This window comes from Myodes glareolus, chromosome 12 (genome assembly GCF_982192425.1).
Source record: "Myodes glareolus chromosome 12, mMyoGla1.1, whole genome shotgun sequence".
NCBI classification, from domain to species: domain Eukaryota; kingdom Metazoa; phylum Chordata; class Mammalia; order Rodentia; family Cricetidae; genus Myodes; species Myodes glareolus.
Window position 1 is genome coordinate 43,966,616 of NC_142037.1, and position 20,992 is coordinate 43,987,607.

Consider the following 20,992-nt stretch of genomic DNA (forward strand, 5'->3'; position numbering starts at 1 on the left):
TAGGCCACTAGAGGCCAGGCAGTGGTATCACACAACTTTAATCCCAGGATTTGGGAAACAGAGACAGATGGATCTCTGTGAGTTCAAGGTCCCCCTGGGTTATACAAGAGCTATGCAGAAACAGATCAGGTGGTTATGAAAACCTTTAATTCCAGCACTAGGGAGGAATATAAACTGGGATGAGACAGACACTCATACTCTTTTAGCCTGAGGATTTCACAGAGGTAAGAGCTCTCTAGTGGATTGGCTGCTTTGCTTTTCTGATCTTCAGGTTGAACTCCAATATGTTTCTGAGTTTTTATTAATCATGCTACAGCACACAGAAAAATCCAGTCTCAAAAAAACCCATAATAATAATAATAATAATAATAATAATAATAATAATAATAATAATAATAAATTAATAGCAACAGTACTGTTGTAACAGGAAAATGAAGCTCTTGGTTTAGCATGACTGCATCATCTGATGGTGAACTGCACAGCTGTATTCAGGGTCAGCCTCCACCCCCCATCCCCAACCCCAGATTTAGGAGTGTCTACTGAAGGGTGTGGGTTCTACTGCCTGAGCAATGTTTGGGGCAAAAGCATCACTGCTGTAACTGAGGGAGGTCAGCTGAAGAGTGTGGGCTGAAGTGTAATAAGGTGAGATTTGCCTTTACACTTCAGATACAACAAGAGAATGAATGGAGCAATGAAATAAAATAGGTAACAAGAGGGGAGGCGGGGGGAAATGGTGGCCAGGACAGAATCATCCTAATGTTTACCTAATGTTTGAAATTTGTCATTTTTAAAGGACTGTGATGGTCAATCACAAATATTAACTTGATACACTTGGCAAGAAGGACAGACCCTCAAGTAAATAAGTCCCTCCATCAGACTGGTCTGTGATCAGGTCTGTGGGGCATTTTCTCATGGTTAAGTGAAGTAGGAGGGTCCAGCCTACTGTGGGCTGGTAACATCCCCAGGCGAGCAGGCCTAGGTTGTATCAGAAAGGCTGCTGAACTTGAGCCATGGAGCGAGCCAGAAGACAGCATTGCTCTATGGCTCCGTCCTCTACTCCTGCTTGTGTTCCTGCCATGACTTCCCTCAGTGACCAACTATAATCCAGAAGTGTAAACCAAATCATCCCTTTCCTCCTCATGGTCATGTGTTTATCACATCAGAAGAAAGCAAACTGAACAAGCACTGATACATTCCCAAACCCCACCTAAACTCTTTAATGTATAGGGTGAAGGACTTGAATGTCTCAGTCCCCTTACACACACTAATATCCTAAGCAACCCTTGATCCTGCTCTCAAACAGTCACCAGACCGTGTGGCTGGCCTCCTGCTTCCTTCCCTGACATCAAACTCATATTACACAAATAAATTTCATTTTCCTTGTCCTGGCAACTAAATGTCCACAGAAGCTCACAAATTAAGGCTTTTGAGCACTGACTGTAATGGGAAGGAGGTATTGACTGACAATAGCGCTCAAATCCTACTTCCATAATTCATGAGTGTCTGTGGCTTTTCTTAAGATAAAGCCAGCTTGACTCCCTCCTTACAAAGCCTTCTTGGAGGTAGGGGTGTAGCTCACTGACCTGGTATGCTTAGCATTCACGAGACCTTCAGTTTGATATTCAGCAGAACAAAACCAAATTCATCTGTTTCTTGATTAAGGAATCATGGCTTCACAACAATGTCACTTTCCATGTGAATTTGATTTCCATCTACAACTGAAGTTATTTTTTAATTGACTTAATACAAAACATAAATTCTAATGTCTAATTCCATGATAAAAACACAAGGATTCTGGTGCTCTCTGGCTACCAATACATATTCCCTTTTATTCTTTAAACTGTGGAAAAGGCAAGAGAAGGCCTGAGTTAGGATGCGGACAGGATGGTGTCTTAGAACATCCCACTAAGAACTTGCTAGAACTGCATGCTAGAAATGAAAAGGATTGATCAACATCTTAAGAGGCACAATTAATGGCCTGGGACATAGCTTCTAGTGTTGATGTTTAGAAATTTTTATGTCCACATACTAGGCATAGCTATTTGTGGGATAATTGTTACAGGCCAGGAATACACACCTATTGTATAATATGTTGGCATAATTCAAACAGTACCCATCTCTGTCTTCCCTGCATGACCATAGGCTCAAAAGCTTTGTGAGTCACCCAAGGCCATGTACTAGATTTGAACTGAATTCTTCCCACCTTCCTAGTCACCTAGCACAAAAGAATGGGAGAGACTGTGCTGATCATTCTAGAAGGACAGGCTAGTAATACACACTACTCGCTTTTTGTCATGAGTTAGAGGGCCTGGAGAGATGGCTCACTTGGTAAAGAGCTGGCCTTGCAAACATGAGGACCTGAGTTTGACTCTCCAGAACCAAAAGCCAGGCATGGTGCTGTGTACTTATCCAGATCTGGTAAGGTGGAAACAGGCAAAGAATAGTAAGAGACACTGTTTCAAAAAACAACCTGGTGAGTGGGACCCAAGGAATGACGGCCAAGCAACGATGTCCTCTAGCGTACACATGGGTTAGGGTTAGGGTTGGGAAGGGGACATGAGAAACAGAATCTCCTGCATTAATTGTGATGCTGAGGATCACAGTGTATCAGAAATTATTAATGCAGGTTGTTGCAGGCACGCCCGCCGTAAATTAGTGGTATTAGTTAATGGGCACATTAAAAGTGCTACCATTCATTTAGGGTTTTCAGGCTGTCCCGGAGATGGGAGCAATGCATTAGCTTCATTCCCTTGGCACAAGCTGTTTGGATTCTAACTGTAAATGGTTTTGTACAGCACACATATGCAACGGGAAATTTCAAAACAAAATAATGATCTTGCTTTGTGTTGCTCACTACAAAAATGGGAGGCCTCTAAAACTTAAATCTTCCATTAGTCCATCCTCAAACTTGAGTACTGGAGAAGACACTTGACTTTGCTATAAACTCATTTTAAGCCATGGAAATAACACCCCCAAATCACTTTAATAGAGCTGAACACACCTCACACTAATTGCCTGCTCCATGTTTCCAAGAGATCTTACAATTGCTTCAAATTCACATCGTCCAGGACTTTCGTCCCATTTCCACAAACCTACTTTTATATCTACTTCCTGCCCTTGATTCTAGTATCACTTATACCCCAAATCCAGTTCTATGCTAGCGTCCTCCCCTCCTTGCCCCTCACTCTGGCCACAGCCCTCTGGCCTTTCTGCACAAGGCCTCTGTCCACGCCTTCCTTCCCTCCCATGATAAACAGCCATACTGCCCTACCAGGCCTTCTCCGAATGTGGAGACATTGCCCAAGGTGCTTCTCATGCTGATTCTTAACTCTTATTCAGTGCACCAGATGGGAAGCTGCCAGAGAGGGTCAGGAATACATAATTCTCGATAAAAAATTCCAAACACTTTTAGAATGAAAACGTCTGCCACTTAAACCTGCCCCAGTTACCAACTTCCCTTCCTAAAGATAAACACTGGTCAGCTTCTTTGCACATCTCTCCAGAGACAGGCTATCTATATATGAGAACTATGCGCTCCCTTGCAGTTTAAATATACAAAAATACGTGCATACACAAGCACACAGTAACATTATGGGATCTTAACTGTTCTATATCTGAGTTTTCTCATTGAATAAATTCAGCCTGTGTTGTTACACACACAGCTAATTCAAATGGCTGCACAGCATTCTGTCGTGATGTGTTTCATAATTCAGTTGTCTCTGCTTGACATATCTGGGTTCTTCCCAGTCTTTTGCTACGACAATGTGCAACCGCTCTGCAAGCACATATAAAACGGTTCACTATCCGTCATGACTCCAGAAGTTGAGGCAGTGAAGGCTCAGCCCAAGTCATGAAGCAACTTCTTTACAATCATTCCTGTGAAGTGTGTGTACCAAGGAAGATTAAAATGCCTAGTCCTTGTCTAATAAAGACAGTCAGCCTAGTGACCAGCAGAAGAGTTGGCACTAGACACCAGGCAGGCACTCTGACCATTGCTAACTGCTATACTGTTACACATCCACTTCCTTCGTGCTTACTGGGTGATGAAGCATCCCTATGCAAGGCCATACCTGAACACGTCCTATCAACAATGGTGATCCTTGGGGTAGGAGAAAGGGCTCAGCATTAGGAGCACTGGCTGTTCTTGCAAACATTCAGTTCCACGTACCCCTATGACAGCTCACGAAATCAGCAACTACAATTTCAAGGAACTGGACACCCCCTTTCTGGTCTCCATGGGCACCAGGCCTACAGGGGGTGCACATACACACACGCCGGCAAAATATTCACAGACAGAAAAATAATGAATTTTTAGAAGGCTTTACCAGGTTTAAATTTTAGAAGGTTTACCAGGTTACTGCCATCATGTGAGCCTAAAAATTCTAATATGCCATTCATTCTCATAGAAAGCACTCAAAATTGAAATATTAATTATGCTTTTGGATAACTACAAAACTTACCCCAAGTTAAGTTCTCTGAATCCCAACCCCTGTAACCTTTCTCCTGGAATGAAGAGTATTCTGAGGGGTTGTTGAGAGAACGAAGTGAGACCTGAAATGAAAAGTAGCTACGCACTTACTACTTGTGTTTTATATAGCACAGAGCTTTCAGGAGTAAATTTGCTTTCTGTTGTATAATAAATACCTTCAATTGCTAAGATCTTGTAAAAGAACAGACTTTCTGGCACTATTTTAATCTTTTAACATTCAACATAAAACAATTAAAATACCTTTTTAAAAACTAAAAGATTGATAGTTGTCCAACAAAGCTAGAATCTGTGAGGTGTGAGGGTGAGTTCTAGTCTTCCGACCATGTTGTACAGGACACAAGGCCTTCCGAGTTCCACTGCTTCATTTAGATGGATATCAGCTGGGAGGCCCTCTCTAGACATGTTCAGGTACTTAATACTCTAATTTAAAATTGTTACTCTGGTAGCTCGTTTGCCCACTTTAGGACCCTACTCCAGGCACTGACAAGAGGCACCGTATTGTCTTTACAGAGTCCTTCAGTCTGTGCTGGAAATGGGCACCAGAAATCAGAGTTCACCTACATGGATATGCGGCCAGAGTGATTTTAACTAAACCCTTGCACTAAAGTTTAAGTAAAATCATGTAGCCCTTCCTCAAAGAATGTGTTTGCACATGACTGAGACGGACAGGAGAAGCCCTTCACGCTGCCTGAACATTTCCAAACCCTCTGAAGAGCAGAGTGACTACAGAGGCCATGGCTCCCAGTTCAGTGCCTGAGAGAGGCCGCCTTGCCAGTTTTCATGCAGAAATTCTACAGGGAAAGGATGGGTTCTTAACGTTTAACTCCGTGTAGTTAGAAGGAACAATTGTGGATCAGGGTGACAGTGATGTGACCAGCTCAGGGCCATGTATTTGGAGCCCATAAAGGGTCTTGTACACGAAACATCCACAGAAAGTACAGATTTACCATTCCTCCCAAGGCCCAGTGTGGCAGGCTGCCATTTACTGGGCACTGCAATATGGCCGAAACACTGTGTACCTCAGTCTAAGGCAGACTCTAAGACAGTCTGCCAAGGTTCGAGAAACTCCATCTAGACAGAAATTCTCTATTGGTCTTGTACAAAATGCCTCAGACTAAAGGCCACCTAGGACACCAGCTTTATAAACCCCTGGCAATAGGCCCGGTGATAAGTTCTTTTTTCCAGGAGAGAAGGAAGGCTGGCCTAGAATTTGTTATGTAGTCTAGACTGGCCTCAAACTCACAGCAATCCTTCTACCTCAGCCTCCAAGAAGTATGTTAACACAGAGTCATTTTAAAGCATCGTAAAATATTTGAATCAACATAGACATAAAATCATTAGACTGGCTACTATTAGGTTTTTCATATTTATGTAATCAAATTGAGACCTACAATGACTAATAAGAGTCAAGAATCATGTCTGTAAGACTTACTGGTTTAAAAAATAGTCTGAGTCACTGTATATAATACAAAAAATGTCATGAAGATGCAAATATTTATGGAGCTATGAAGAAACCAAACATCACAGGGGGAAATGGGGAAACTCTGTGCCCGTGCTTAACATGAAAAGCCACTAACTACCCAAAGGGGGGAAAAAAAAAACTTTATAGAGATTGTTCATTTGTTCGCTCAACACAAATGTTTCTTTCATTCATTTGACAAATGAAGCAGTGAAGACGCAGAATTTGAGGCTAGACAGAAACCTGCTTCCATCAGCTCATCTCACGGCCCCGACACACTGACACCAGGCCGCGGACCCCCATCAGCTCATCTCACGGCTCCGACACACTGACACCAGGCCGCGGACCCCCATCAGCTCATCTCACGGCTCCGACACACTGACACCAGGCCGTGGACCCCCATCAGCTCATCTCACGGCCCCGACACACTGACACCAGGCCATGGACCCCCATCAGCTCATCTCACGGCCCCGACACACTGACACCAGGCCGTGGACCCCCATCAGCTCATCTCACGGCCCCGACACACTGACACCAGGCCTTGGACCCCCATCAGCTCATCTCACGGCCCCGACACACTGACACCAGGCCGTGGACCCCCATCAGCTCATCTCACGGCCCCGACACACTGACACCAGGCCGTGGACCCCCATCAGCTCATCTCACGGCCCCGATACACTGACACCAGGCCGTGGACCCCCATCAGCTCATCTCACGGCCCCGACACACTGACACCAGGCCATGGACCCCCATCAGCTCATCTCACGGCCCCGACACACTGACACCAGGTCGCTGACCCCTCGAAACCTTCTCAAAGGAAGGTCTTGCTGAGTGGTCTTGTGATACAGCATGTGGGAAGGGTGGAGGTCACTGTGCAGTCATTTCAACCCATGTTTCTGGACCATCCCAAACCAACAAGAGCCCCGCATTTACACAGCTCTTGATCTTCCAGCCTGGAGAAGTTCATTTCAGCTCCGAACCTCGGCCTGTCCTGAAGGCTCTCAAAGTCCCTTCCGGCAAACAGGGAAGAAGATGACTGGAGATTTCTAACAATGGACATGGTCGTTACCTCATAAGGGGCCTGTTCTATTAGATGATTCTAGTTAGAAAGTTCTTTTATGTTGAGCTAAAAATCAACCCTGTAAATTCAACCACACAACCACATCACTGCCTCTTCTATATAATAATGCCTCAAATATTCCGAAAACTTTAAAAATACCATCATCATCATAGGGTGCATGTACTGTGAGAGTCTAGATTGGCAGTGTACCCAGCATGTTTGCTGTGTGTCTGGTAGCAAACCCCAAGAGCCTCAATGACTTGATGTAGTAAAGACGGCTGAACATGGGGACAATCAGGATCACTAGCAAAGTCGCATCTATTTAAATGGAGGGGGACAACAGGGGGACATAGGGGGACAACAGAGTGACCAAGAGTACAGACCCTACATGGGTTCTATGGATTAGAAGCTTGCTTCTCTGTTTCCTTGCCTACCCAGCAGCAATAACAACTGTCTTACCTCACTAGATTGGCATAAAAAATTAAATGAGATATCACGCATAAAGCATTTAGAACAAGAATCAGTATCGGGTAGGGAACTTATCTAAGGGGATCATTCTTTCAGGTTGATTATCCTATGTACCTTTTACAGGGTGTGCTTTTCACAGACCACATGGGAAAAGGCAAGTCTCGGCCATTTCCTTAGAAATTAAACGCTGAGACATTAGAGATGAAAGCAAACTGACACTTTCTTAGGCTCAAAGGATGTGATAGCCTTCAGAGAGAGACAAGCTGAACTTTGTCAACTGAGAGGAAGCCAAGGGAAAGCAGAATAAACAGAAAGCAACTGCTACAGAAACAAATTCCCAGGGACATTTTCTTTTCCATCGAACCCAGGCTACTCAGTCCAAGATGGCATGGATGCAGAATTCCTGGGGTTATAAGGCCCACCATGGTATGGTCCGTTTGTTCACTGGTTTCTTTGAATGTAAACCCTTCAAATACTCCTGCCAGAATCATAACCAAGTGCCATACTGGTGTCTTTTCTGGCCACTGTGACCAAATACCTCGCAAGAAGCAAAGGGGAGAAAGGACTTGTCTGGAGTCACGGGCGGAGAAGAGACCTCTACCACGGCAGATAGCCTTGGCAGCAGGGCACAGTAGTTCCAAGGGTGCAGGAGCGGGTGGGTGGGCCGCCCAGGAGCGGGTGGGTGGGCCGCCCCGCCATCACCTCAGACCAGGAGGTGGAGAAAGGAGACCGCTGACACTCTTTAGCTTTTCTTCTCTTGTTCAGTCTAGGCTCTGGGCCTGGGGATGATGTCACCCATGTTTACAGTGGGTCACTCCCTCTTAGTTAAACCTCTCTCTGTTAGAGCCCTCCTATGGAGAGAGGTATGTCTCCTAGGTGATTCTCCATGGAAAGGAAGTAGTGTTAAAGGGGCGTCCAGCATACCTGCTTGAGCCAGTCACCCTGGGCAGTAAGGGCTCTCTGCTCCAGCACTCTTTCGGATCTAGACGCAAGAGCTTTCAGGTCACGTGGCGCCTGCATTTGACCCAGCAAGGGACCAGGTGGACTTACACTAACAATGGAACTTAACACACAGCTCAGTGAACACTGAAAAATGCTAAGGATGGGCTAACTTAACCAACAAATCTCTGCATCCCTTCTGAATTAAACAAGGAAGCACACAAACAAAAACTCCATGCTGCCTTCTGCCCTCCTATGTCAGGGGTTCCCAATGCTAAGGATTGGGCCTACGGCCCCCTACATCCTCAAAAAGACATTCTCTCACAGTCAGTCCCCCCCACTTTTATTTTACATTTTATTGTGATACAAGGTCCTCCTCAGTTGCCCAGTTTAATCAGCCTTGAACTGTCCTGCGGCCAGGCAGCCTTGAGTCTTGAACTGGAGAGTCTTCAGCTTCAACTGGGATTACAGGCCAGTGTTGCAAAACCTGGCCAGTTATCTCAGAAGAAGATTTAAATACCAATACAGCCTCTTTAAAATGATAATTCATTTGTCTGAAGTTTATCTTAATCTTCATTAAAGTTTAAAGAGACTTCTCTGAACATCTCTGGAAGCTGGGACTGGGGTCATGTTTAAATCACCAAAAAGCCCTCTTCATTAGGAAATAACACTACCCTACCTATCTGTGATGACCATCTCATTGTTGATTGGTTGCTTTTCCTAACCATGCTCATTAACATTGGATAAAAAGTAGACATAAATCTTCCTTATACCTCTCTCTCAAAAAAAAAAAAAAGGCAGGATGTAATGCTTCCTCAATATGGGATTCATCTCCATAATCTTCAAAGTTCCCATTTCAGAAATGGGCCACACACTGCCAGCTGTGGGAGGGGAACAATGGGCACGACATTCAGGATAACAGTCTACTAAACTGCATGGGTCCATCACTGCCCTAAGTATTGTATAGGTTATCACATTCACTTGATATTGAGAGTCCCAGGAAGCAGGTCCTCATTCAGAGCTGCAGGGATTAGCTAATGTGACCAGCGTCACATAACAGGGCTAGAACAGGCTCTTTGACTTTATAACCTAAGCTGTAAGCTCTGCCCATCACAGCAGAATTTACACCAGAAATAACTTAACGAACACCAACCTAACTTACTTGTACAATAGTAAGAAGGATAGGAAAGGCAAGCGTGGAAGGGGAGGCTACATAAGACACTATGCACAATGTACACAGATCTTAAACCACACCCACAGTCTCCTGGCTCTCCTGTCTTGGTGCCCATGTGCCTCCGTGGGACTCAGACAGACCCTGAGCTGTGTCAAGGGTGGGCCAGCAGTGACCCTGCTCTGTAGGACACTCACGATACAAGCCATCTTAGCAGAGATGAGCATTCATCTTCAAGCAAAGCCTAAGTTTTCCATTTTCCACCAACTATTTATAGATTGCCCATGTACCACCATTTCTTGTCAATATATTACCCTCAGGGACTTCTGGAAGACCAGAATTTGGCCACTCTTAGTCTCCAACCGCAATCCCATCACACGGCACCATTAACCTCTGACACGAACCAGCTAAAGGAGCATCAGTCGCTGTCAAGATGATTTAGGAGGGCAGGGTATTTAAATATTTAAGCAGGAGGATTGTCAATTACCACTTAAAAACATGCCTTTTGCTGCGATTTATAGTGGGGAAAGTTCTAGCAAGTTCCTATCGTAGTGCAATGCCCAGCAGCCTACCTTTTGGGCCTCTACGTCTCCAGCCCACAAAACTTCAGAAAGAACAGCTGGTCGACAACATATCCAAGGCTCCAAGTCATCTCACGCTGACAGACACTTGGATCGTGTGTATTCAAACCAAGGAACACTTTTGAGTAAGCTGCTACAAAGCCCAAAGATAGACACAGCCCGGGCCCTCAGGGAGTCATGATAAAAAATACACCTACCTGGGCATAGAGCAGACTAGGGCAAATTCTGTCTACAACGGGGGTCAACAAATGCAGTTGCGGGGCAAGCAATAGTCACACAAGTGGCTTCCATAATCCCTCCAAATGCAGGCTTTGGCACCTGCTCTAAGCCTCAGGCTTTACCTAAAACCATTCTAACCCTTACACTGTAAGCCCTCCTTCAGATTATCCCTAGCTTTCTTGGGTTAAAAATGAATGAATGAATGAATGAATGAATCAACCTTTATTCACTCCCAGAGGAAGGTGAATGGCTGGTCTGACTCGCAAGGTACTTTCTGTCTTTGCCGAGCCCACCCTCACTCGGAGGACGGAATAGTAAGCAACATTTCAGCCTTGGAAGCTCCAAAGTTCCTGGCGTGCATTTACCGGAGCCTGCTCAGATAACAGCCAGGCTAGCTCTGCCTTCTGTTGCTTTATCCTCAAGCACCGAGCATAGAGAGGCGGTGAGGCTATAAGATACTGATGTTTCAAGCATCCGGCATTACCTTTAACTCTCTGCCCCAAGGCCTTATAAACCACCGCTCTGGATCAATCTATTTGTCTCCTCTCAATTAATTTAAAGTCTATTCTATAAACACAGACGAATGGATTGCTAAAGCCAGTCTTCAGGGGACATGGTTTACAGGTCCCCAATGGTTTCCATGCCATCTCCATAGAAGCTAGTCTAAGCCTTCCCAAGCTCCCACTCATAGCCACACAACCCGGTCTTTGGTTTCACTGAGAAAAATGGTACTATTTGGGTTTGAAATACACATGCTCGCTGCCCACACTGCCTCCGCCTCGGCTCTGAGCTCACACCGTGCCTTGGTTCCTACACCCATCGCCTCACTCAGCAATCTGACCCCATCTAATTGCTCTCTCCGTTCTTCATGGAAACACACTCAGAAGCAAAGCAAAAAGGAACGTCAAAACCACGCCGTTCTGCGCAATCTGTGCTCTTCTCAGTCTGCGCTCCCAACAGTCCAGCCTCAGGGAAGAGCCTGCTGTCTCTCTCAGATACCACCCCGCCCTGGAAACCACTCGCAGCCACGAGACCACATGAACCCCGAGTTCACAAATCCAAGTCACCTTGTCAATTCCTCCTGGACCTGCCCTCTCCACAGCACCTGAAGTTTAGCAACTTCCGTCTTGAAACTCTCTGACGCTGGGTTCTTATGACATCACCGCCCGGTGACTCCACTGCTTCACTTAAGAATGCTCTTGCTCGGTCCTCTGGTCAAACCTTACATTTTAACATTTTCCCAGGATTCTATTCTTGGCTTTCCTCTTCTCAAACTAAACTCTCCCTGGGGAGAAGGAGCGGCAAAGCACTGTTTACACTATGAATTATTCCACATGCCCATAAATCAATAAGACTAAATTTGAATTCATGCGCTTCCTCTTCCCCATTCAACTGCGTACCAGCGCTCACCTCTAGCATGGTCCTCTCTGTGTGCTTACCTGGCTGTCTCCCAGTGCTCTGTGCACCTGAGGGACAGACACTAGTGTCAGTAGACATCCTGATGTGAGGGCTGGAAGTGTGGGTAAGTGTGACGATTTAGCAGAAGGAACACAACACAGGGGAGCTAAGGAATGTGTCACTGTGGGAAGAACCATGGGATCTCCCTGAACTAAGGAAAAATCTAGAGGGAGATTTACATATGCAAAGAGACATAGATATACATAAACATCTCCTCTCCTGCACTTCTCTGCTTATCATAAATGCCAGTGATATAAAGGGAAGTCAACTTATATTTTGATTTTGTAAATGAAAGAAGCAGAGAAATGGGAGAAGTGGTTGAATTTCAACAACCACAGGTAGAAAGAAATCAGGAGGGGAGGGGCGACAGGGAGGCTGGGGCTGTGCATGCGGGGCTGCAGGGTGTGGAAGACCCACAACAGGGCACTGGGAGGAACAGAACACTTCTGAGTGGTGATACAGTTTGTAGGTGGTGGCAAACAAGCTAGACCTTTAAGCAATGCACCCTCTGATTAGAAAAGAGGCTGGACCAGAGGGGCCTTCTTCAAGAGTTCCCCGATGAATAATTACCTCAGCAACTGCCTGAACAGCAACTACAGTAGAAACACGAGAAGAAAATACTGGGTTTTGACTATAGACAAATAACAAAGGTTTTGAATACTTAAGAACAATAGAATTAAATCAAGAATTAATTTAAAGAAAGTAAAAACTTTAAAAACACAAAAATTAAAACGGGAAAAGGAGCGGGCAATGGTGGCCCAGCACTTAGGAGGCAGAGGAAAGCAGAGCTCTGTGAGGCAAGGCCAGCCTGGTCTCCAGACAGCCAGAGCTACACAGAGAAACCCCATATCAAAACAAACAAACAAACAAACAAACAAAAAATAAATAAATAGAAGTGAAAAGGAAAGCAATTCTTGTTTGTTTGAAACAGTATCACCGTGTAGCCCAGGCTGTCCTAGAATTCATGGCAATCTTCCTGCCTCAGCCTCCTAAGTGCTAGGATTACAAGTATGAGTCACTGTGTGTGTGTGTGTGTGTGTGTGTGTGTGTGTGTGTGTGTGTGTGTGTGTGTGTGTAAGAGAGAAATGTAAGAACGCATTTAAATGTACATACTCAAAGATATATATTTGAAAAACACACTTATACCCAAGTTTCCTGAGCCAATAACTGATCATATATTTGGCGTTAGAACGTAACAACATATTTATCAGAGTCAGCTGTGTCAGTAAGGACCGAACTGAGCGTCCGCACGCGCTTCAGAAACGCTGCGCTCCAGCCCTGGATCGGAGAACTGAACGTAACCGTACCGTGAAGCTGTTGTTGGCGTTTTTTGTGCTTGCTTCAGCGACACTGGCATCTGAGAGGTCAACTTCATCAAATATCAAGGACTGTAGATGGACAAGAACACAAACACGTTATGTAGAAAAGCCAGCTCTCCAGTGCATTGTCGCTGTCAGCCTGTGACAATGAAAGTGATGTCAAGAATTCGGCATGAAAAACGAATGCCAACTTAGGAACACTACACAAGTTTGTTTCGGGAACTCTAAGTCCATTCAACATGGCGACCCTACGAACCTATGCCGCTTCCGCACAAATGAGCCGGGGCTTCTGGAAGCCTATCTGCCGTGATTAGGAGAACCAACTGAAGGACACACTCACCCTCCCACATTCTAAAGCCTGAGGCAACTCTGCAGGCAGTTGAAGGCAACATTGCCCCCAGGTTTGTCGAGTGGAGGCCGAGAACTAGCCCTGGTTCAGATCATGGTGACTTAACCAAATGCTTTGGACCTTACTGTCCTTGTCTATCAAAATGTGTCCAAATAAGACGGTGGCCATGCTCTGCAAACAGAAGACTGTGTTTGTCTCATGCTCTTAGACATGTCCTGTGAAAGCTCCAGAAAAAAAGGAGGGGGGGATTTTTTTAAAGGAACAAATTAGCCATCAGTAAACACGAATAAATAAATGCACCTTTCCTATTCTGAGTGACTGATCGTTGCTCAGCTTTCAAGCTGACTTTCAACACAAGTGGAAGACACCTCCATGTCTGCATGAAACATGTATCCCCTTCCTGATAGCCTCCACTCTCCCAACCAGGGCATTATATTAAGGGAGTTGCACTAAGTTTACTATGTCTTTATTCATTTACTTTAATTCAACTGGACTTGTTCCCAAACTGGAAGGGCCGTACAATACGGGCATGATATGAAACTGATAAAGTCCACTGCAGAACAAGTTAGACCCTTAAACATGGAAGGACTGCGGTCACAAGGAAATGCTGGGGAAGGCACCAACAATTCTCTCAGCAGAAAGCAAACTCATCATCTCATCCTATTTGAGCGGCACCTGAACAGGACACACGGCCAAAGTCAGAGGTAATCAAGACGTCACTGTTTCTACAGAGGGGGATGCAAAGACACAATGGAGCCGGACTAGGGACAACAGTCAACATCAAACTTTTAAAATAAGATTATCTTGTTATTACTTTAACCTGAGAATTCAGCTATTCCTTCTACTACTGTTCCACAAACCAAGAATTAGATTTGCTCCCTGGTTGCTTTTTCAGCTTCTACCAACGACTCTACTGATTATGAGGCACATGCATTTTTAAAAATGGAAATGACTAGTCTTTCTGGCATCCTAATGTTTTCTTTTCAGGCAACACGAAAATATCAGTTTTAATAGGGATCTTCTTCCCAAACTATATTATATTACTTCATTCATTTGTTACATAAAAATTATTTTAAGTCTCAATTTTATTACGATACGATTTTTCACTCTTAATTGCTACCATAATGAAGAGATTAATTGTGCCCGGGGTTGTGAAAGCACTCGGCATATATGGTCTTAAGCCTTCTCTGAGTAGCACACAATGTCCACAGGACAACCGTGGTCTGTGCATTACCCCTAGAATGGAAATTCCTAACAGCTGTAACAACTCTCAACTCTTTCTTATAGTCCGAAAAATTGTAAAGGGGTAAGGGGAATAACCCAGAGGTTTTCATTTATTCTGTTATTTATAACATCTTAATTAGACAGAAGAAAAAGGGAATCGTATATTAGACTAGCCGACCATATGACTTGATAGCTCCCCCTTGAGGCGGAGTGCAAGATGACCACATCTATAATAAAGTAAGAGGAGAACTACTAAGCCATAATGAGGCTCTAGGACAAACATAGTTTGTACGATCAAAGGTTTCGATCTACTCACGTACGACACACAGTGCTTGGGAGCAGTCTTGTTGAGTTACCTTTGAGTCTTTTGCATAATAAAGTGTACGGCCTCGAAGCTTGAAGTATCTCTTTTTCCACCTTTGGAAAGAGCTGGTTTGTTTCAGCAGTTGTCCTTCTTTAATACTGGTCTGGGGACAAAGCACAACACAGGGACAGAATGAAAATCAAACCCAAAACCAAATTCCATCCGGAACCAATGATCCACGCACATTAGAATTCTGAACACTGCGGCTAACATATTACAAATTGCGAGAGAGAATATTTCACTCCCATCACAGGCCAATCAAGGGAATGTACAGAATGTACCAGAAAGTAAAAGTGAGTTTCCCATGGTTCTCAAAAATTTACAGGTAGAGCTGGCTACTGATGGACTCCGCAAGCCAGAGAATCATTGTCTTCAGCTGTGTCCCCACCGGTAAAGCCACCAGGCTCCACCACACAGTTCCAAACCCAAGGCCACACAGACAGCCCTGGTTAAACTCACTGGGTCACAAAACAAAAAGACATGAATTTGAGGAAGAGCCTGGGGTAGGACAAGGTAAAGAAAAAGGTCAGAGAAGGATGGGGTAAAGATAATCAGAATCCATCAACGAAATTGTCGAAGAACAAATTTGATTAATTTAACAAAGGCGTTCGTAGACAGAGCAAAAGGCACACGTACATAAGCTAACATTTGACATGGAGTATGACTCCCACACAGTATATATACAGGGAGGACGTTAGAGGCACAACATCATGTGCTGAGCACTAAAGCAAATGGCCTCTGGAGCCAGGCACGTCTAATTCCTAGTTTCAATACAAGTAATGATGAACATAGGCAAGTTACTAGCGTCTTCATGTTCACTTGCATCAGAGGCCATGTAAATATACAGCGTATGGCAACTAATAATTCAGAGGTCAGCCCACCAGAGGAGTGACTCTCTGATGGAGGTCAGTCCTGTCCAGACAAGGCCTGCAGGACCATTGACTCTGGAAACTGTCACTCACATTTGCTAACATAGCTTGATGTTTCCCCAATACCTGCACTGTAGTGTGTAATCTCATGTGATATGTATATGTAATCTCATGATTGCATCTCAATCTTATGGGCACATATATATATATATATATTCATTTCATTTAGCTATATAATTTTGATATATAGAATACATGCTTCATAACTAGATTCCCATAGGGACTGTAGACACTAAAAAGCCTGCTTTGTCCTTTTGCTCAGAATAACTGCACACGATTAGCTCACTTTCACCTCAAAGCAAGTCCAAACTAGACTAAAGGTGTTTTACAAATGGATCATAAGTTACAACTTTACAGCTATGCACAAGGTTAGAGTCACAGATGTCTAATTAGGTTGCTACACAAAGCACCCTAAGAAAAGCATGCCAATTCATCTCTTGCCAGTCTGCTGACAGTAGACCTATGTCTCAAAGTTTATCACTGGGCACTGTGCCCCCCGCCCCAGTCTGGTCACAGTCTTACTGCTGTAACCTTGGAACTTTGTGTTGTTATGACAATGGCTCAGCTCCCTATCACTTACCCTAGGAACGTGATCTTGACCAATGAAAGGTAACTCTTGTAATTTTTTTTATTTCTTCAAGGCCCCTGAAAGACCCACATGTTGAAAGCTTGGTCACCAATGGAGCAGTGTTCAAAGGCAGAGGCCAACCGTGAGGGCTTGGACTTCACTAATCCATTGATCTACTACTGAGCCATTAGGAGACGGAAGGGTGCTACCTACCTGAAAGAACTGCATGACTGGAGGGGTGGGGGTGGGCAGCAATGGATGCATTTTGTCCCCACACCCTGGGACCCTGAGGTGAGGAGCTTGGCTCTGTCATGTCTCCTTCCCACAGTGCTCCATTTTACCACAGGACACAAGTGATGGAGCAGACTGAAACTTCTGAAACTGCAACCAAAACAAAGCTGCTCTCCGCAGGAATTTCATCACAGCAGCAGAAAGTGGATTAGCACAGGCTTGAGACTGCATGACACCTGGGCACTCTCCAGAGAGCATTCTGTAACGCATATCATAGTTTCCAGCAGATGTGTCTGGAAGAGGTAGGGGAGCCTTTGTGACTCTGGAGTGGATTCTGTGAGTACTTGAGAGAATGTCAGTTCACTTCCACTGTCTCCAGCAAAATACTCGAACCTCTCTGACCTCACCTGGTCTCCGACTCTCTCTTAGACCCTTCCATCCACAATGACACTTTTTGCTTTTAACTGGGAACGCATGGCTCAGACCTGGGTGCTGGCTACTGCCTGGGCTTGTCTTGCTTTTCCCTCGAGAGTCATCTGGCTAACCTCGCACTTCCTTTAAGTCTGCGAAGGCCAGGGGAGGATGTTTACTTGTGTCCTGATGCATGTTCACATGCCGATGCAGGCACATCAGTGCACATGCGTGTGCATGCCTGCAGAGGCCAAATGATATTTGTGGGTGTCATTCCTAAGGCACCATCCACCTTTTTTAAAAGATGGGGTTTCTCACAGGCCAGGAGTGCACCACAGAGACTAACCTGCCTGACCACTGAGCACCAGGGGTCCTCCTGTCTCTGCATCCCCACACTGGGAGGCCACAAGGGCACAACACTAGGCCCCACTCCCTTCAAGCCTTGATCTCAGTGAGACCCATCTCAATGGCCACCTGTTCGATACTACAGTGTGTTCTTATTCTCCACGCTTCCCCACAAGACACTTCTACGATGCAAGTTACTTACTTTACAATCTGTATTAAAATACAAAGTCCCTGAGTTGATTGTATGGTAATAAAAATTTAATGTTTTGCTTTAGCTGGAAGACAAAGAGAAAGGAAAGAGCAAGGCAGAGGTACTCTGGAGCCTGTCTATACGACTGTACTCAGGGGACACATCACGACACTGTATTCAAGAGGGGTCCAGGATGGTTCACACCTATTTGGAATTTGATATAAGAATAATAATGCTACAATGAGCCTCCAAGTTCTAAACTGTCCCACCAGACTGCCATGGGGGATCTCAATGCCCAGGACGTTCGTTACCTCCCACATGCTAATGGGGCCTATATGAATGGCTGAGATGAAACCCTGTCTGATTTTAGAATTTATGTGCAAGTTTGATAATAATGCCTTATCAATAAGCTAGAAAATGTGAGAAGGGTTTCCTGCTCGGAAGGTAATGAGGTCACGTTAATGTTTACTTTGATTTTCAGGTTCACTTTGCAGTGTGCTCTGGGAGTGTCCACTGGGAAATCACTGCAATTTAATGGAAAAAAAAATAAAACACTTCTGAAACTTTAGTATCAGAGAGCAGGTCTAAACTCAGGCAGATTCTCAAGCCAAGCTCTACGACATACTAACAGCACAAAGCAAGGACACTCTACTGCTTTATGCCACATTTCCTATCCAAAAAAAGTAAGTTCAGAATACCAATTTCACAAGCTCATTGATTCTAAGTTCATGATACAGCATGTCGGGAGAGCACTTAGAACAGTATTTGGGCTACAGAAAACCTCAGTAATTGGCACCAAGTATTATTATTGACGATGATTTCATTGGGCTATTAAGTTCGGAGAGTATTTTCCAGGCATGAATTCTAAGAGCTTCCTGGAAAAGGTAAGTAAGTGTTCACTGGCCACTGTTGAGGCAGATAACAGCTGGAGTGGATGGGAGGAATCAAGACAGGAAGCTGCAAGAGATGAGATCCAGGATCCGCCAGCCATGGGGAGGAGCCCGCCTTTTACTGTAAGTGCAAAAGGCTAGTGAAATGTTTGAGGCAGGAGAGTAGCTTCTATTGGGCACGCTGGGCAGCCAAGCCCAGGAGACTTCATCCGGGACAGCTAGATGCAGGAAACTGGTGGGAACAGGGCTGTAAGGGGAGGGGGAGCTTTGGAGAAGCAAGGCGCAAAGATCCATTCTTACAGTCAATGCGGAGTGCCATGGAAGGGCTGGCGGGCTCACTACAGTGAACTGGTGAAGCCACGACTCCCCTCTGAGGTCAAGTCCTCCCAGGAACAGCTCTGGCCCACTCTTCAAGCCAGCAAACCAAGACCAGAGAAAGCGGGAACTACACACTGGGGTTATCGCCCTAACAGATCCGACCGGCCCATATTTTGGCATCTTCCTTGTGTTGTACAAGCAAGGTGGCTCGTCTCAAAAGCTCTCTCAGGACCTAGATAAAACGCTATAAATTATGAAGAGACTCTTACTCTGTAAACAGCATGACGGGACAGGACAACGCACGTGACACCACATGGCACACGTCCCCTCCCGTTCTCCCTCCTGCTCTGCCTTCTCCCACCTTCTAGCCTTTCCTTCCAGTCAACCAAACAGCACATGCTACTCCTGGTAAAAAGCCTTAAATCCAACTGCAAAAATTTGTCACCTCCCGTCAAGAGCCACTCTGGTGTCAAGGAGAGATTCTGTATGTGCTAGATTTCAGCAGGTCTGACTAGTAAGATTTCAAACAAATGGTCTCCAGTCATGAAAAGGTCCTTCTTCAGGAGACTGTGACAACTCCTCTGAGACTCTATAGTACAGGCAGAATCCCAGATCACCACCAACCACAGAGGCCACTGCTGAGACGCCAAGGCTGGGGCACTGTGACCCAGAAGTTCATACTGGGGTGACATACATCTGCCTTTATGACTGCATTCTCAGGGGAGTCTACCTTGTGTCTGAAACCCAGGGCCCTCTCTTCGAGTTGATTCTGATGAAGTTGGTGAGGCAGAGACCAGAGGATCCTTGGGGCTCACTGGCCAGCCAGCCTAGCCAATCAGCAAGTTCCAGGTTCACGGAGAAACTTTGCCTCAGAAACCAAGATGCAGAGCAGCTGACAAAGACACCCGGCCCTGACCTCTGCCCTTCTCACACCTGTGCTCCGCACATAAAACATGCTCACATACAGAAACATACCATTTTCACTCCGTGTTTCCTATTCATCCTGGTTTATTTCAAACAGTAATTAGCCTGGTGGAACCATCCTGGTATTGCTTATTTTAGTTTGAGACTATGGAAGATCTTACTTATGCCTTAATAATTTCCAAGAGCAAACGACACTTTCCAGTCGTAATCTGTTCAGTTTCATGTCCAGGAGCGTGTACAGGGCCCCGCTCTTCATAAGATCACTGATGTCTTTTCTGCAGAAAAGCTAGGTGAACAGGGATGTTATGCCATTTAGAGTAAAGAGCCACTATCAAGAAGAGCATGCGGGTGAATTAGGCTAACAAACGGAGGAGGGTAGAGAGGCTTTACCAGCAGGGCATAGGGCTGCATCAAAGGTTAGAGCAATAGACAAATAAAAGGAAGGAGACTGGAAGCAAAAGGAGCCTGGAAGTCACAGGTCAAGAGGCCAGAGAACATTATACCCAGTCTTTTCTGATGCCTGTGGGGGTGTGGGTTTGGTAGTGCAGGCAGCACTCCATGGGGAAGTGAAAGCAGATTATTTGTGTCTTAAAATAGCACTTGCATAAGAGAAATAGGTTCATTTTTATCTTCTTGATCTTTTTCTTCATTATGTCTAAAAGAACTTCCGCTTATGTATTTTTATTTAACTCTTCACTATCTTAGACAGAGTTTAACCAAGATCCCAATACCCATGCTCTCCTTAGCAGCATGTATACTAACATTGTGACAATACCAAGATTAGCACGGCCCCCGTGCAAGGATGACATGCAAATGTTTTTGCAAAGAAACAGTCCAGACACAAAACTATTGAAGAGAGTCCTTAAAAATATAAACTCACAGCAGCTAGGGTTACCAGTACAAAACCTATAAAAGCCCAAAACCCAGCACTCTAGAGGGTGGGGTAGACATCTCTAGGCCTCACCTCATACAAACCTGCCATAATTCACAATGTATCTAAAATCCTTGAAGAACACAAGAAAGAGAAAAAAATACTCTTTTTGCCCTCTGAGGGCTGTGACTTAACAATATTAAACTGGGGCACAG

At 44.9% G+C, this 20,992-nt stretch overlaps 1 protein-coding gene and 1 pseudogene across 8 annotated transcripts in view; one reads left to right on the forward strand and one right to left on the reverse strand.

Annotated features, from left to right (window-relative positions):
- Nucleotides 1–20,992, reverse strand: part of Dgkh (diacylglycerol kinase eta) — a 168,271-nt gene that overhangs the window by 79,381 nt on the left and 67,898 nt on the right. For 7 of the 8 annotated variants that reach the window (XM_085698297.2, XM_085698299.2, XM_085698298.2 and 4 more), the window contains exons 3-4: nucleotides 15,093–15,203; nucleotides 13,152–13,232 (exon numbers count right to left, since the gene is read on the reverse strand). In XM_085698297.2, the coding sequence (XP_085554423.2) occupies nucleotides 13,152–13,232; nucleotides 15,093–15,203 (192 nt within the window). Of the gene's footprint in view, nucleotides 1–6,881; nucleotides 6,981–13,151; nucleotides 13,233–15,092; nucleotides 15,204–20,992 lie in introns of those variants that run through there. The other variant, XM_048421746.3, reaches the window with a different exon arrangement.
- On the forward strand, nucleotides 20,640–20,727 carry LOC125392512 (U6 spliceosomal RNA; annotated as a pseudogene).